Source organism: Chlamydotis macqueenii, chromosome 16, assembly GCF_036417535.1.
Source record: "Chlamydotis macqueenii isolate bChlMac1 chromosome 16, bChlMac1.mat, whole genome shotgun sequence".
NCBI classification, from domain to species: Eukaryota; Metazoa; Chordata; class Aves; order Otidiformes; family Otididae; genus Chlamydotis; species Chlamydotis macqueenii.
The window spans coordinates 15952174-15969136 of NC_141571.1; the positions used below are offsets into that span (position 1 = coordinate 15952174).

The 16963-nt window shown below is 61.4% G+C and overlaps 1 protein-coding gene across 2 annotated transcripts; it reads left to right on the forward strand.

Moving 5' to 3' along the window:
* DNMT3B (DNA methyltransferase 3 beta) lies at nt 1-16842 on the forward strand. 2 transcript variants are annotated; one of them, XM_086760351.1, is made up of 19 exons: nt 1-105; nt 3811-3955; nt 4639-4745; nt 5731-5883; nt 6353-6544; nt 8081-8239; nt 8967-9074; nt 9604-9745; nt 10119-10247; nt 10674-10718; nt 11002-11081; nt 11345-11457; nt 11843-12026; nt 12281-12365; nt 12796-13037; nt 13205-13295; nt 13539-13687; nt 14355-14440; nt 16298-16842. In XM_086760351.1, the coding sequence occupies exons 1-19, from the start codon at nt 1-3 to the stop codon at nt 16437-16439; spliced, it is 2457 nt and encodes an 818-aa protein (XP_086616477.1). In that variant the 3' UTR covers nt 16440-16842. The 2 variants fall into 2 exon arrangements, with proteins under 2 accessions (XP_086616477.1, XP_086616478.1); XM_086760352.1 differs by having other exon boundaries at nt 5803-5883.
* The last annotated feature ends 121 nt before the right edge of the window (nt 16843-16963 follow it).

The following is a 16963-nucleotide window of genomic DNA, read 5'->3' on the forward strand; positions in this document are numbered from 1 at the left end:
ATGAGCGCGGTGAAGAGCCCCGGGCGGCTGGAGCAGCGGCTGGCCGTGCTGGTGGATGCCCAGGAGGCCTCTCGGGCCTGGTCCGCGCTGGGAGAGGAGGGGCCGGTTTGTTGTCTTTGCCTTTCTGTCGGGCCGGGCGCTGGGGGAAGGCGCCGGGGGCTGGGGGGGTGCTGCGGGGCAGGGGGCAGGAGAGGAAACGGGGGGGAAACGGAGGGAAGTGGCGGAGCGCGGCGAGGGGCCAGGCGCAGGAAGCGGGCCGGGGCTGGAGGGGAGGGGAGGCCTGCCCGGGCTCGGGTCTGCCCAAACGGGCTCCCGCCAGCCCGGCACCCCGGGGGGAACCTTCCTCTCGGGGGGGGGTTAAAGGCCGTTGGTGTGCGCCACGGGCAGCCCAGAGCCTGGCGGGGGCCGGCCCGGAGGGAGCCAGCCCGGCCATCGCCGTCCTTTATCCCTTTTTGTTATTCAAACAGGGCCGGGCGATGGCTGCCATCCCGGCCATCAGCGCTTCCCTGCAGCCTTTTGGTATGCGCGGCCCTGTCTGGAGGCAAAGTCCGGCTGTCTCCCCGGCAATCTCTCCACCTACCCTGGAACCTGCACCTGATAAGGCCCAGCCTGTTTTCTCAAGGAGGAAAAACCCAGGCGGCCCGGGGGGAGCAGCCCCGCTGCGGGGGGGACCCCGCGCCCCTGGGCGCAGCCGCTCTGCCCGCGGCGGGCAGGGACCGGGCGCCTCTCCGAGGGGTTCACGCTGCGGGGCACGGTCCTTAACCAGGCTGGCGAATCTTAAAAGAAACTGGTATTGCCAAACTAGGGCGGATCCGGCCTCGGCGGGTTCCTTGGCTCCGTGGGGTATCGCTGCAGGCCGCGGCCCGGTCACCAGGCCGCCAGCGCCAGTCTCTCGGGGAGCTGGAATTCTGCGTTGTTTTACTCTTCCTGGCTTCTCGTAGGAAGCGTACGGCCGCAGCGCCTGCCTGGATGTTTGCAGCGCGTTAAGCAACGCAAACACTGCGGTGCTGCGTTTCCCCTCCCCTCCGTGAGACAGAGCATGTGAGGGGAGCGCTCTGTTTCTTATTATTTTCGTAATGCCCTGCGTGCACATGCTGGTGTGCGTTTCTGCGAGGGGAGGCGAGGACAAAGAGCTGAGCCTTCCTCCCGAGCGGGAGGTGGTGAGGCTCGCGCGGCCGCTGCGGGAGATCCTGCTCGGCCCTCTCCGGCGCGCAGGACCGTCTCGGGCGCGCGGCTTGGTTGCTTGGTGCAAAAGGCAGCAGCGGTCGGAGAAGGGACGGGTGCTGCCGTCCCTCTGCCTCGGTGTGGGTTTTTGGGAAAGCGAGACTTTAACGGGCTTTGCAGTTCGGGTCGCGGTGTGATGTCCCTTTCCTGCTCGCGTGTCGGAGGGTGGTGACGGGGTGTCCTCGTGTGATCTCAGGCGGTGCAGCTGGAGCGAGGGGTGCGTGTGCTCCTGCGTGTGCGTTGCTTGCTCCTGCGCACACGCTGCGGGCCGTGCCTGCGCCCGCTGAGCCGGTGTGCCTGCGGCCGGGTCCCATGGACCGGCAGAGCCCTGGCGTGGGGGTCTCCTGCTCTGACAGGGAGCAGTTGCTTCCAAAGTGAACTCGTTTTTCCCACTTTGTCATTGGAACAAAGACGATGTCGGAGTTCCCTGAGCACTCGGCAGAGCTGAGCTTGCCGTTGGGGTGCTCGGTCCTGGTGCACAGCCCGCAGAGCAACTGGCAGGGCTGCCCGTCCCATGGGGTGGGATGAGACCCGGCCGTGTCCCCTCCCCAGCGCAGGGCTGCAGGGCCACGCTTGCCTGATCGCCTGCCGCGGGCTGGCTGTGCCAGGCCAAGCCATTTTGGGGTGCGAGTTTGAACCTCCTGGGCTCAGGCTTCCGCTGAGGCTCCCAGACAGGCCCCTGACAAAGGACTGGGTGCCAAGGGCCTGTGAAGGTCCCGGAGGGGTGTTCGGGGTGCAGATGCTTTGCAGGGCTGGGAGGTGGCCGTGCCCCAAATCGCAACACCCTCAAGCTGCCCCATCTCGCTGTCCCCAGCCTCTGCTCTGGGTCACCTGCACGCTGAGAGCAGCGTATCCTTTCACGCCTGACTGTATGGATTCCTGAGTGAGATTCACCATTTTTTGTGAGATTCACTATATTTTTTTGTGAAATTTGCTCTTTTGTTGTGGCAGCATCCCTGCTGGCTGTGATCGCTGCCGCCCTGCAGCACCGCGGGCTGGGGAGGGGGAGCAGACCCTGGAGCACAGCCAGGGCGTGTCGCTGCGTCCGAGAGCGTCCGGGGCTGGCGTGCGCGGGGCTGGCGTGCGGGACTGGCCGCCCAGGCCGGAGGCAGCCGGGGGCAGCCCGGCGAGTCTGGGCAGCTCCCAGGAATTATTCTCTGGGTCTGGGAGCAGATGTGCTGCAGCAGTGGGATTTTTGCACGCAGCTGTAAGGGTCTGCGCAGCTTCAGACTCCCTCTGGTGCCATTCCTCCCTTCTCGCCGCCTTGTCTGCGGGGGGAGGCAGGACGTGCACCCCGGGGCTCTGCCTGCGGAGGTGGGCGCTCGACACCTGTTTTCCTTCGTGTTTGGGTGCTACCAGGCTTTTAACGCTGCCCTCGGCAGCCGAAACATCAAACCCCAACTGGTCTTTGTTTGTCAGAGGTGCTGACAGATGATCTCAAAGCAGAAATCTCAATTGTTAGAGAAGCAGTTGGAGGCGATGCTGAGCGAGAGCGCCAGGAAGGGGGCGGCGGGGCTGAAGCCCGGGGTCTTTTGAGACTGGGGGGGGTTTGCTTTTGCTTCTTAAGGGGACCTTAGGTGGGTAGAGCCCTCCTTGCGCTTTAGCTCGTGGAGTTGCGTTGCATGCTCCTGAAATGACTGTGCTGGCGAAGGGGCAAGTTGCAGCACAGACCTGTAGCCCAGCAGTGAGGCAGCTTTGTGAGCGCAGTCCTGGGGGCCTCTGGGAGAGCCTGGGAGCTTCCACTTCCGAAAACAGGATCCGGGGAGGGCACCTGAGCGAGGCAGAGGGATCTGGGCGCAGGCGAGGCATGCCCCACCTCTCCCGGGGGACGCCTGGCTGGGCTTTATTGGCGCAGCAGCAGCTCCCGGGGCGGGGGGACGCTGGCGCTCGCCTCCCCCGGCCCCTGGGGCAGGCAGGGGTGGTGGTGCGGGAGCACAGACCTGGCACGGACCCCTGCCCTGCTCCTTCACCCTGGGACGGGGAGCTGAGGTGGGGAGCAGGAGGAGTTTTCCCCCTTTGGGGGAGCTGAGCTCGGCTGCGGGTGCCAGGACTTTGCCCCTCACGGTGAGCTCTGCCGCGTTCTGCTGTGCTGTACCAGCCCACCCGCTGCTGGGCGCGCTGGGCAGCCGGAGCGCAGCAGGCTGCTCCGCGGGGTGTGGGATATCCCCTGCTTTCTGTGGGGTGGCTGGGAAGCGCACCTCCTCTCCGCACAGGGTCTCGAGCCACGGCTGGGATCGCTCCGGCGGAGCCAGCCTGGGTTGGGCAGCACCCAGCCCTGGAGCGCTCCACGGCGTACGGATGGTGGGGCCGGGCCAGCGCAGCCCTGGTGCTTCCCTAAGGACGAGCCGGTTGTGTCTGGGGCCTCCATTTGCTGGAGCTGTGGGATCTTCAGGGCCACCACGTTTGTGGGGCGGTTTTGTCCAGGTGCCCCTTAGCTCCCAGTACCACTCCAGATGTGTCCCCAGCCAGATCCCTCTGCTAACGGCATGAGAAGTTGTGGCTGGGTTGAGGAGCTTATGCTATCTGCTTTGCCTTCTCTGGGGCTTTCTGCACGGCTAAATTTCCTGTCCACACTGGCTTCTGCAGGCAACCATGAAAAAGGACACGAGCCACGGCCGGGATGAGGCGGACTGCAGGGCAGAGCTGATCCTCATCAACGGGGACTGCACCAATCCTGCTAACGACACACCTGCCCTTCTCCTGGAGGCGAATGGGAAGCCCAGCGCTCCAGGTGAGTCTCGCTGCGCCGTGCCCGGGATGCATAGGGCCGAGGATCTCCCAGGTGCCGTCCCGAGGGCTTGCCGGGGCTGCAGCATCGCTGCCGTGGCCCAAGTCTCTCCGTGACTCTGCTGGGTTTTGCTTTCTGGCGGCACCATGGTGACAGAAGCCATGTAGACATGGGTGCCATGCTGGGACGCTGGCTCTGCCCCTTGATGGTTTAACCCCTGGGGAGCAGGGGAGGCTGGGAGCCCCCCCAGCCTGAGGAGTGCTGCCAGCCGCATCACGGCTTGTGGGGTGCCCTGGTCATGGTTCCCAAATCCTACCTCTTGAGTTCGTGAGGTCCTGCTTTAAATGAGCTGATGACAAGCCCCAAATAGCAGATGTACGGTTTCCTTATGCCTCTGAACTTTCAGGGACAAAAAGGTACATCAGAAGGTCCCCACGCTTGCTACGGGAGTCCCTCCCAGTCTGGGGGCAGGTGGGTGGTCTGGGACTGCCGGTGTCGGCAGTGCCGCGATGGGGAGCCTTGGGGACACCGCTTCTCTTCCGCTCTCGGCCACATTTCTCCAAGATGAGGTTCCGGTCTCTTCAAATCACGACTTGCTGTTGGGAGCAGTCGCAGGCGGGGGCGTGCGGAGGCACGGCCGGGACGGCTCACGGAGCCTGAGGCTGCTCTGCCTTGTCCCTGCACAGATTCCGGGGGCTTGGGGCTGCCCTCCCTGAAGAACAAGAGGGTCAGCAAGGGAGACCTCTCCAAAGAGGACCTGTCCTGGCCGCTTGCTCTCGCGGGGACGCAGGAGGTAAGTGCTCACCAAGGCAAGGAAGACCTTGCTGCCCGGGGCTCTGTGGGCTGTCTGCAGGGCGGCTGATGCCCGGGACCCTCGCCTGTTCCCCCCCAGAGCAGCTCTCGCGCTCGGTGCTGGGGGAGTGGTCCAACGGCAGATGCAATTTTCATTTACAAGCATAATTCTTGTTTTCATTTTTAAATTCGTGATTTACGTTACGTCAGCAGCAGCAGGAGGGGGTGTGGTGTGTGATGCAGCAGTGCCCACTGCGTGTTGCAGCAGTCTAATCTGGAACTTTATTTAAAAAGTCGTGGCCGCATTGATGGTCAGATACCTTGTGTCTCCCCCTCTTGGGCTGGCCTGCTTTTAGCCACTTTGGGGCTGGATCCCAGTTTTGCTCCCCCTCCTTTTGTTGACTAGGTTGACAAACCTCCAGGGTCTAGAAGCATTTTTGCCTTCTGGCTTTATTGTTTTGACTTTGAAATAAAGCCCCAAAGTTGGAGATCTGCCTGTGAAGAAGCAGCTTCCAAAAGAAAGCCATAAATCCAACCGGGGTGAAAGCTCTGCTTTCCCACTGTGTTGGATTTGGGGCTCTTCACTTGCAAAATCTCGTTTCAATTTGAAACTCGGTTGTGCCGGATGCAGGAAACATGCCTGGGTTAGACTGTTTGTAAACTGCGGCTGCTGAAACCGCGGGGGAAGAGCTGCCCTGGGTGCCTCCGCAGGGCCGGGCTGTGAGAGGGAGAGCACCCATGTGTGTGTGAGAGCACCCACGCGTGTGTGAGCAGGGTGCCAGGGCCCACGGCTCTCCCGGCAGCCAGTCCTCCCCGCTGCTCTCGGTCGCGTCGCTGTGGCTGTAGCTGCGAAGAGGGAGGGTGTGGGAGGGCGCAGTCTCCCTGCACATGACAGCTGGAAGCAAAAGTTGATGTAAGCAACTGTCCCTGCGTGCCACTGGGATGGGGAAGGTGTCCGTGCCACAGCACCTCTGTTCTGGTTACAGGTGCGGCCCCGAGGCAGCGCCGGCTGGGAGAGCAGCCTCAGGCAGAAGCCCCCCGTCCGCCTCATCTTCCAGGCAGGGCAGACCCGGCACGAGATGAAGATCAAGGAAACAAACAGCATGGAGACTCTCAGGGACCTGCCAGCTCCCGTGCGGGTGAGGGTCAGCGCGGGTACCGGGGTTTTCCTGGGGCTTCCCTGGGGCTCTGGGGAACCTGCACTTCTGCTGTGCCCTGCCTAAGTGGCTTCAGGCATGTTGCAGCCTCCCCGTGCCTCAGTTTCCCCTGTGAAGTGGGAGTGTGTGTGCTTTTGCTTGCCCTCCCTATGAACTGGGTGCTTTGAACACTGAGATGAACTGGGGAGAGGAAAAGGAAAGACAGCAAGTGGTACATGGTTTTCTATGTGTCTTGCAAGTAAAAGCAGAGCCGTTCTCCCTCGGACACCCCAGTCCTGGGCCCTCCTCTCTGTTCCTGGCCACAGTGGCATCCCCACTCCCCATCTCCTCCTCTCCTCTCTTTCCAATTCCTGCCTGAGGGGCTGGGGGTGACATGGAGCAGGTCTCTGCACCCCTCTGCCCCTCTCCTGCCTTCCTGCCACACTCACGCTCCGCTCTCTCCACCGCGCAGAGCTCCAAGCGGCGCTCAGCTACGTCCGTCCCCGTCACCACCATTGACCTGACAGAGGATGACTCCCAGGACTCGTCCCGGAGCAGCAGCACGCTGTCCGGCAGCAGCTCCCAGGAGGGGCAGAATGGCTCCGCCGAGCTGGGCGCCGAGGAGCCGGAGAGCAGAGACGTGGGGGTGACGCTGGAGTACCAGGTACGGCGGGGCCAGACTGCTCCTGCACGGGGATCCTGCCCCTGGGACGGTGCTGGGTGAGGGTGAGCCTGGCTTGTCCCAAGCCTGCCAGCAAGAGGGCTCTCTGGAAACCTCACTGCTCCCTGTCCTGCCTCCTCTTCCCTGCCTGCCCTTCCCTGCCTGTCCGGGGTGTGCTGGTGCCGGGGTGTCCCCGTCCGCCCAGCAGCAGGGTCAGTCGCCTTGCTGCAGACGGCAGTGTGTGGGGACCAGCCCCACCGAGCCCCTGCCCGCGCCCAACGTGGGCTGCCAGGCCTCCAAGGGCCCCGAGAGACGTGTGCGCGGCACACGCCGGGCCGGCAGCCGAGCCCTGCCCCGCCGGGACAGGCAGTTGCGTGTGCGGAAAATGTTTCTGTCGGGAGATGCTGGAGAGGAGCGGAGCTGCTGGAGTTGCAGAGCAGCGTGATTCAATGCCTGCGGGCGTCGGGGCAGGGCCCGAGACTTGCAGGAATTGGGCAATTGCATCTTGCTGCATAATTAGATTCCTAATTGCAGAACAAAGCTGGGAAGGAGGGCTCTGCAGGCAGAGGTGACTCTGCTCCTGTGTGAGGTGCTTCCCTGGGCACAGCACCAGGCCGGCATGGCCCAGTCAGGCTGCCTGTTGGAGGCCTTTGGCAGGGTCACGCCAAAATTCCCAGCTCTTCTTTTTCTTCTCTCTGTTTTGCTCTGCCCTGTTTCCTCCTCTCCCCTGTGGGAGCAAGGGGAGGGAGGGTGCCCTTTCCCTGGGCTGCAGCCAGAGGAGCTGAGCAGTGATGGGAGCTTCCCTGTGCCAAGGAGCATCCTCATCTGCTCAGGGAGCCCAGGGAGCAGCGTCAGTGCGAAGCCCTCCATGTGGCAGGCAGGACACGTAGCATCCCCTGGCCTGGGTTGCGCCTCGTGGCCTGGCAGCAGCATGCAGTGAGCCAAATTCTCCCAGACAAACGTGGTTGCAGTGGGCGAGGGGATCGGGAGAATGTCTGCGCTCCCCGGTGCTGCTGCCTGCCTGTCTTGCCCACCCCCATCACCAGGGCTGCTGCAAGCCCTTCAGTGACAGCCGCAGCTTCCTAGCTGCTGGTTTGTGTGAGGGCAGGAAGAGGCTTCGCATGTTTGCAGAGACCCTGGGAAGGCAGGCAGGAGTGGGCACGCACGGGGCGCTGGTGCCAGGAGGGCTGTGCAGGACAGAGCACGCACCGCGCCGTGCGTGCCAGGTGCTGGGCTTGGCGCGGGGCTGCAACGCGCAGCCCTTCCTGCCGAGCTCCTGCGTGGTGCAAGGCTGGGAGCCAGCGCTGCCAGGGATGTGTTCTGCCATTTTTTGAAGGAGTGGGGTGTAGCTTTTGTAGATCATTGTGCAGAGGTCCACACGCGGGACTTTGCTCCAGCAAGTGACACACGTGGCAGAGCAGCTCTGCAGGGTGCTCCGTGGCCGTTCCCCCAGGCTCCGGGGCTCTCCTGCACGGCTGCTCTGATGAAATGGGGAGTTGGTGCTTTTGGCTGATCGGTGTTGTCCTCTTTGGCTTTCAGGACGGGAAGGAATTTGGAATTGGGGAGCTCGTCTGGGGAAAGATCAAAGGTTTCTCCTGGTGGCCTGCGATCGTTGTCTCCTACAGAGCCACGGCCAAGCGCCAGGCTGTCTCGGGCATGCGGTGGGTGCAGTGGTTTGGAGACGGGAAGTTCTCCGAGGTAAGCCTGCTGCCTGTCCCTGCCTGCGCCCGGCTTTGCCCGGGCTGAAATCCCCTCCCCTGCACGTTTCTGCTGTCCCGTCCTGGGGCTGCCTCAGGGGTGTGTGTGCGCCCGGCTGCGTGTGGAGCGTGGTCAGGCTCCGGCGTGCTCCGGTGGCTCTGGTGTCTGTAACTAATGACTGGTCACTGTCTGCTGGTGACAGGATCCAGCAACAGGGCTGTCTGCCCGGCCCTTCTGCAGGGTTTTGTCCAAGCCCTGGTCTCCAGGGCTGCCCCCATCGCTCCCTGCCTGGTGAGGGGAGCCCTCCCGGAGCCCCGTCACCCCTCGGCCGTCCTGTGCCTGCCCTGGGCTGCAGGCAGGAGGGAGGGAAGTGCCGTGCCGGGTGCCTGCGCCGGCGGTGCCGGCAGAGCTGCAGTGCCAGCAGAGGGTGCAAAACGCCTGTCCTAGCCACGAGTGCGATGCCGCCGCCTCTGCCCTCCTCCCTCTGCTGCCTGTCACCCTCTGCGAAGCTGACACTGGGCTTCCTCACGCGGCTGCGCAGTCCAGACAAAGCCCTGGCAGCGCAGCACGGCCGTGGCCCAGCGCCCTCAGCTGCGGCGTGAGAGCCGTGCTGGGAACCGCTGTGCTGCAGGGCTGGCTCTGCGGCGTGGGGGCCATGGTGCTGTGGGGGACACGGCCAAAGCGAGACATGCCTGTGCCCGCTGGTAAGCTTGTCGCTCTCTCCCAGGTTTCTGCAGACAAGCTGGTGGGACTGATGGCCTTTAGGCAGCATTTCAATTCTTCCACGTTTAATAAGCTGGTCTCCTACCGACGAGCCATCTACCATGCCCTGGAGGTAACGGCAGGGCAGAGCTGGGGTTGGATGGGTCAGGTGCCAAGGGAAGTGGCAGCGGCCATTGGGATGCAGGGAGAGAGGGACTGTGCTCAGGGTGTCTGACACAGCCGAGCCGGCAAAGGAAATCCTTCGCTGGGGCAGGGAGAGATGCCTCCGTCGGGAAGCTGGGCGTCTGCTCAGCCTGGGTGTGTGCAGAGCTCTGGCAGCGTGCGGGGAGAAGGCTGGCGCTTCCCAGCTCTACCCCTGCGCATCGCTCAGCTTTGCATCTGAGGGCAGTTCCAGATAGAGAGCCATCCGTGAGGGAGCCCTTTGCAGGGAGCGGGGACAGAGGAACGTGGCCGAGGGCACACCCAGTGTGGGAATCCAGCAGCTGCCACTGTGCCGGGGATGCCGAGCTCTGCACGTGTGTGTGTGTGGTGGGACTGCAGCCCTGGCAAGCATGTGAGCCACGCATGCCGCAGCTGGGCTGCTCCCTGGCCAGGAACCATCCTGGTCACCCTGGCCCACGCTGTCCCCCCTCTCTCGGCAGGTTGCCCGGAGCCGGTCGGGGAAGACGTTTGCAGCCACCCCTGGGGAGTCCCTGGAGGAGCAGCTGAAGCCCATGATCGACTGGGCGCTCACCGGCTTCAAACCCCTGGGCCTCAAGGGGCTGCGGCCGCCCAAAGCCTCAGGTGAGCTGGTGGCAGGAGCTGGGCGTGGGGCTGGTGTGGGCCGCAGCCGCCGGTGCCCAGTCACTGCAGTTGGCCCCAGCTGAGCCCGCTTGCCCTCTGCCATGGCTGTATGGCCCGGTCCTGAAGTGGCCCTGGGGCTCCTCGCTCCTCACTGGGCTCCTCCACAGCAGCATTGCAAAAAGCCAAAGTAAAGCCCCGCCAAGAATGTTTCTCCTGGAAATCAGTGACCTGGTTGAGCATCAAACCACATGTGGGAAGCCTGGGAGGGCTCTGCTTTTGGCTGGGGTGGGAGCTGGCAGGAGACGTCCCCCAGTGCCCTGGGGAGCTCCCGGAGCCGGAGGCTCGTCCCCAGGGAGCCGCCTTTCCCTTGCAGAGAACGGGGCCCTGAGAAATGGGACGGAGGATGTGCTGTCCCTCGAGCAGTGCCCCCCCACCAAGAGGCTGAAGACCAACCCCTGCAACAACAGCAAGGAGCAGCGCGTGGAGGAGGACCAGACCCGAGGTAACCGGCAGCCAGAGCTGAGCAGCAGCATGGCCTGGGCCATGCATCCTGAAAAACACACCAGGAAACCTCTCTGGGAAAGGGCTTGGCTCTTCCCAGGGGCCATGAGCTTTGTTTCCAAGGCAAAAGCTTTTGTGGTCTCATGTTGCTCACTTGTGCTTTATAAGACACCAGCAAACCCAGCTGCAAGACATGGCGCCACAAGCTGGGCTCCATTAGTTGCTCAGCTTGGAAATGATCTGTGTGTTGCCACTTTGAGCTCTAGCTCTGGTACCTCCAGCAGTGAAAGGACGTGGGTTTTGCACCAAAATTTCTAATCTGCCCATGGCCTGCCTCCTCTGCAACTCTCTGTAAGTAGAGTGCATTTAAAGTTTGTTACATAAGGAATGATAAATCTTTCTTCTCTTTTTTTTTAATTTTATAAAGAGCAAATGGTTTCCGAAGTCACGAACAACAGCGGGAGTCTCGAAGGTAATCAATTGCCCTCTCTCGTGGGAAAAGGGGCTGACGCGGGTCCTTGCAGGCAGCGCTGGGCGTCGTGGGTCCCTTTTTAACCGTGCCGCATAGAAAGGGGGAGGCGCTGGGATCGTGGGTTGCTGGGCCTCCCTTTGTGTGGAGGGGAGTGGAGCGCTGCGCAGATCCCCTGGGGCCCGTTCCCGGTGCAGACGAGGGGCTCCAGCCTCTGCGGCCCGCGGTGGGGCGGAGGCGCAGGGCTGCCTGCCCCGGGGTGAGCGGAGCTCTCTCTGTCACGCAGACAGCTGTTTGTCCTGCGGGAGGAGAAACCCTGCCACCTTCCACCCGCTGTTCGAGGGGGGCCTCTGCCAGACCTGCAGGGTAAGTGCTGCCGTGCCGGGCTGAGTGGGGCCCTGGGGCCGGAGGATGGGGCACAGGGGCCAGCGTTGTCGGGGCGACTGTGCCATGCTGTGTCCACCAAGGGGCTGTCCCTCAGCACCTTCTTTCCACTTGAAGGACCAGGGACTTGGTCCTTCTCTGAGCTCTAAGCATGCACTAGCAAGGGGCGAAGCTGAGTTCTCTGTTCACCCTCTGAGCGCAGATCCTGATCCTCTGTCCTCTCCTTCTGGTTGTCCTTTCGCTAGGATAGATTTCTGGAGTTCTTCTTCATGTACGACGAAGACGGCTACCAGTCCTACTGCACTGTCTGCTGCGAAGGGAAGGAGCTGCTGCTCTGCAGCAACGCCAGCTGCTGCAGGTGGGCCCTGCGCGCCCCCATCTCTGCTCCTGCAGCTGAGCTCCCGGCACAGCTCCTGGGGAGCTGAAGGGATGCGGGGGTGTGCGTGAGCCTGGGCAAGGTGCTGTGCTGGTGCCCAGCTGGCTACCACACGGCACATCCCAGCACAGCCGACCTGTTCCCGCGGGGCTGGGCTGCCCCCAGATAAGCCATGGGGAGGATGGCAGGAGCTTTACCCATGCCTGGATCACCAGCTTGTGTTAGCAGCCCTGTAAACTGGCATGCTGCCTGGAAAAACATCCTGCAAAACGGGGTGTGGGCTCCAGTGCATGGCACGGGAGACTCCAAAGGGGTTGGGGTGATCCAGAGAAGTTTCTGGAGGTGATGAGTGTTGTGGTTTGGGCAGGTGCTTCTGTGTGGAGTGTCTGGAGGTGCTGGTGGGGCGAGGGACGTCGGCCAGGGCAAAAGAGCAGGAGCCTTGGAACTGCTACATGTGCCAGCCCCAGAGGAGCTACGGCGTGCTGCAGCGCCGGCAGGACTGGAACACCCGCCTGCAGGACTTCTTCACCAGCGACAAGGGACAGGAATATGTAAGGGCTGCGGGCGGGCGAGCCCCGCGCGGTGGGCTTTGGGGGAGAGGGCCGTGGAGGGCAAGGCGAATGGCTCAAAATCCCTTAGCCCTCTGCCTTGGTCTCGCTCATCCAGCCTCGGAGGGTGCTGGGCTCTTGGCCCTGCAAGTGCTCCCCTGAAGGCAGAGGTGGTGCTGATAGAGCTGAGGTTTGGCCTTGTAGAGCATTGCGGCACTGCCCAGAGCTGGGGCTTCATTGCTGTCCTTTCATTGCAGGCTGCACCCAAAATCTACCCAACGGTCCCAGCAGCGCAGAGGAGACCCATTCGAGTGCTCTCTTTATTTGATGGCATAGCAACAGGTGAGGCGCTGGAAGAGCACAGTTCTGGCAGCACTGCAGAGATGTCAGGGATGAATAGTTTCCTGGCCTCAACCTGTCTCTGAAAGCTTGGTGAGGAGAAGGGGATGAAGGGCAGGGAGATCCCCATCAGAAGGCGATGAGGGCAGAGGCTCCCTTTCCTTCTGGACAGGGCTCTGGAGTAGGGAGGGATGGAGGGGAGGGTGTGGGAATGTTGCTCACAGGTTCTTGCTGCACCCAGTGCCATGTTGGGTGGCTGACTTCACTGAGAAGCAAGAGCTGTGGGAGTGCTGGTAACCTGGCCCCTGGTGAAGTGCCTGAGGGCAACTGCTTTGACTCTGGAGTTCTGCTTTCTGGGCGCAAACCTGCCTGGAAGAATGGCTCAAAAAATAGTTTGCTCATCTAGAAGTCCTGTGTGACTGCATCCACCTAGGATATGCAAGAGTGGCCACATCAAGCTTCTGTGCTGACGAAGGAGACTGGGAGACTAAAGAGAGCAGTGCAGCCTCAGACCTCTGTCCCTTGGCAGGGTACCTGGTGCTGAAGGACTTGGGCATCCAAGTGGAGAAGTACATCGCCTCGGAGATCTGCGAAGACCCCATTGCTGTGGGCACCATGCGGCACGAGGGCAACATCACCTACGTGCACGACGTCAGAAACATAACCAAGAGAAACGTGAGCACTGCTTTGGCAGGAGGGTTGGGGAACACGGTGCCGTGGCCGTGTGGGTCTCGCCCCACCAGCCCTGGGGTGGGCTTGACGTGGCCCTGCTGCAGCCCCTGCACGGCTGGGGAAGGGGACGCGCTTACGTGGTGTCTCCTAACTGGGTCTCTTCACTCTAGATCGAGGAGTGGGGTCCCTTTGACCTGGTGATCGGTGGAAGCCCCTGTAACGACCTCTCCCTTGTCAACCCAGCCAGGAAGGGGCTGTATGGTAAGGCTGCTTTGCCTCTGCAGGGCTGGGCGCCCTCGGGGTGTTCCCGGGGTGCGGAAGCAGTTCAGCCCCTGTCTGCATCCGTGGTGGCTCCCTGCTGAGCTGCATCCGTGGGGTGGCACCTGCAAAGTGCAGGCTGTCGCCATGCCCATCGCGGTTGGGAGGGCAGCTGGGCCCCCCTGGACCCCTGCTCCCCGTGCCACAGCTGGTCCCAACCCACCGCTCCGGCTTGCTCCCTTGCAGAAGGAACCGGGAGGCTGTTCTTTGAATTCTACCACCTGCTCAACTACGCCCGTCCCAAGGCGGGAGAGGAGCGCCCCTTCTTCTGGATGTTCGAGAACGTGGTGGCCATGAGGGTCAACGACAAGAGGGACATTTCTCGGTTTCTGGAGGTAGGGATTGCTGCTGGCTTTGGGAGAGACGTCGGAGCAGGAAACACTGGGGTGTGCAAGGCGTGCCAAGGCTGTGAAGGTCTGGCTGTGGTTTCATACGGCCTTGACGCTGGAAAACTCCCTGTCTGATGCAGGCACCAGGAATCAAGTTTTTAGTCTTGGCTCTGGATCCTCTGACATTCAGCAGGTTAACTCTGAGCACTGGTTCTCCAGGGGCAGGTTTCTGCCAGCCTTGCAGAAGGCATCTGTTCAGAGCAATGCCTGCTATTTGTAGGGGGAGGGAGGTCAGGCACTGGAAAGGACTTTTAACTCTGTTGTAGCCAAGATGGGCCGTGGGTCAACAGGAACCCCGGTGTGCAGAAGCCCCATCAGAGGCTGGTGGTCCTGATCCTGGCTCAGAGAAGTCTGCACTGAGGCGTGCTGTGATTTCGTCAGCTGCTGGCCATGGCTATGGCGTGGGATGGGAGCCCATGTGGCTGACCGGACCCTGCTCTGCTGTGGAACAGGGGTTGGGACTACACCCTTGGGGAGGATTTGCTGATGACTTTATGAAGTCCCTGCAGTGCAGGGAAGGGCTTTGAGAAGGGCTTTCTGTGCAGGAGAGCACTGTGCTTTCTGTGTGAGTCCACACCTCCTCTTTTATTTTCCCTCCTCTCATGGCCTGCAGTGTAACCCGGTTATGATCGACGCTATCAAGATATCTGCTGCCCACCGAGCACGCTATTTCTGGGGCAACCTTCCAGGGATGAACAGGTAATCCTTCGCTGTAGTTTTGTTTTGTTTTGTGGTACTTGTGTGGTTTTCTTCTTTCCTCCTTGGCCCTAAGCCCAGCTCCTGGGAGCTGAAGAGCTGCAGCTCCTGTACGGTGCAGCTTCCCTGCAGCGATGTGCACACGATGATGCTTGGGATGCACACCTGCAGCGGCCTTTGTTTAAGACCCAGGCTGATGCGGGTGCTGTATGGCAGCCCTGTGCCCCGGTCAGTGCCGGTGCAGTGGCTCGGGGAGGCTCACGCTAAAGCAGGCGGCTGCTGCGGCTGCGGCAAAGCACAGCTGCGCTCCTCCGAACTTTGTTTACACCTCGTAGCACCCCAAATTCACTGGCAAAACACAGCAGAAGGCCTTGGACTGGAGTAAAATCCAATTACTAGCAGTCCTGCACAGCAAATACTTCTAGCAACAAGAGCTGGAGTTTTCGCACAGCGAATGCCTCAGCCAATAATCACAGACTGGGTTTAAATATTTTTGCTTGTTTATATTTAAATTGCCAGTATTTGTTGGAGTTCAAACTAATTAAAGCTGAGCTAGAGGCATGTAGGTGTTTGAAAGTGAAATAGCAATTACTGAGCCTTTGCCGTGTCGTGCCGTTTGAAATGGCACTTGAACTTTCATCTGCGTGCGATGACTCAGAGCTGTCTCCATGACACGGCCCGGGCGCTGCTCGCAGAGGTGCTGAGCAGAGCCAGGCACCGTGGCATGGACACAGGGCTCCGAAAGCCTTAGCAGGAACAGCGACAGGACCCTGGGGAAAGTGGGTTGGCGCTGCCCAGCCCCGTTAGGAATGGCTACCGAGCGAGGACAGCGATGGAGTTGAGGCTGTACAGGGCTCTGACCGTGCTGGGGAGCAGAGTGCCCTTCCCGTAGGAGACTCCTGAAGCTCTGGGTGGCTCCGGAAGGAGCTGCCCTGGGGAAAGGGCTCCTGCGCCTGCCCGGGGAGGAGCTGCTGTGCTCTGGCGTGCGCCGGCGCGGGCAGGAGCCGGGAGTTCATGGCAAACAAACTCTTAACAACTTGGCGGGTGTGGAGAGTGGTCTGTTGACCTCGGCCAAGCCGGAGAGGCTGCGTGAGGACCTGACACGCAGAGCTGGGAGGAGGAATTTTCTATTGTCTTCAAATATTTAGTGTTTGCTTTTTACTCCCCATATTCAGTGCTAGTGTTGATTGCCGGCTGAGAGATTATTGGTGGCTCTTCCATTTTGCTTTTCTTTTTATTTTTCTAATCCAATTTTAAAATAGAGCCAGCATGCCAGGGTCTTAATCCCTGCCAGCATCTCCCTGTAACTGGGAAACCTAAGCTCTGCTGGCATGTGTTCTCGGGGGCATCCGGTGCTGGTGGTGGTGGGCTGGGACCCTGCACCATCCCACGGGATGGCAGCGCTTCCGCTCCCTCCAACAAGTGCCTGGAGTAGCGACGCTCCAGGGTCCCATCTGCAAGTGGAGTTACGTCATCTGGGGCGGATAAGCTCACACAGGCGTGGGAGGCTTGTCAGGCTACCTGCCCCGCTCCGTACGAGATGCGGGCTGTGCTCTGCCGCTGCCCTGGGGCGAGTCTGGCTCTGGGCACAGTAGGAACGACTGGGTTGCCTTTGCCAAATGCTCAGAGGGCTTCAGGTCGAAAGCGATACGTCTTCACTTGCTGCTGCTCTGGGAAAGAAAACCAGAGAGCTGGTGGGGAGCACTGCCTCTTAGTTCTGCTGAGCAAGACTGGAAAACACGGGCTGGGGCTTGAGAGATGGGACCGGGGGATGCTGCGTCCTGGCCGCGGCTGGTGGTTGCTGGGGGAGTGGGGCAGCCACCAAGCCTCGCTCACCCCCCTCCTGCCTGTGCTCCGCAGGATCTTCGGCTTCCCCCTCCACTACACGGACGTCTCCAACATCGGCCGCGGGGCTCGCCAGAAGCTGCTGGGGAGATCGTGGAGCGTCCCCGTCATCCAGCACCTCTTTTCCCCGCTCAAGGATTACTTTGCCTGTGAATAGCAAGCCGAGCGTCCCTCGTCTCTCTGGTAAAGATGCACAGCTCCGCTGCCGTGGCGGGAGAGGGACGGGCACGGCCGCCGGACTCTGCCACGGCACCATCCCTCCCCGGCCACGAGCTGTGGGAAGGCAGCCTGGCCCCGCAGGGAGAGCTGAGGAGATGTCTTTAACCAAAGAACCTGGCAGGGTAACTTTTCTTTAAAGGGACTCCCGGCAGCGATACGTAGGAAATGATGGACAAAAGAGCTTTAATTACCCAGTGCAGGAAGCTCTGTGCATAACTGATGAGATGGGAAGTCTCCTCCAGAGTATTAAATATTCCGTTTTAGCCTAGAGCTGGAAAGTCACAGCTTGCTGAGCAGTTCAGGGTGGAGGCAGCTGCCGGGGTGCTGCGGACAAACTTGAACTATAGCGAATTATTGTGTTTCCTTAACAAACAAAACCTCTCTTGAAGCAACTGCCAAAAATCCCCAAACTGTAGCAGCAGGTGTAAGGGACCCTGGTCAGGTTACATACACTGAACACGC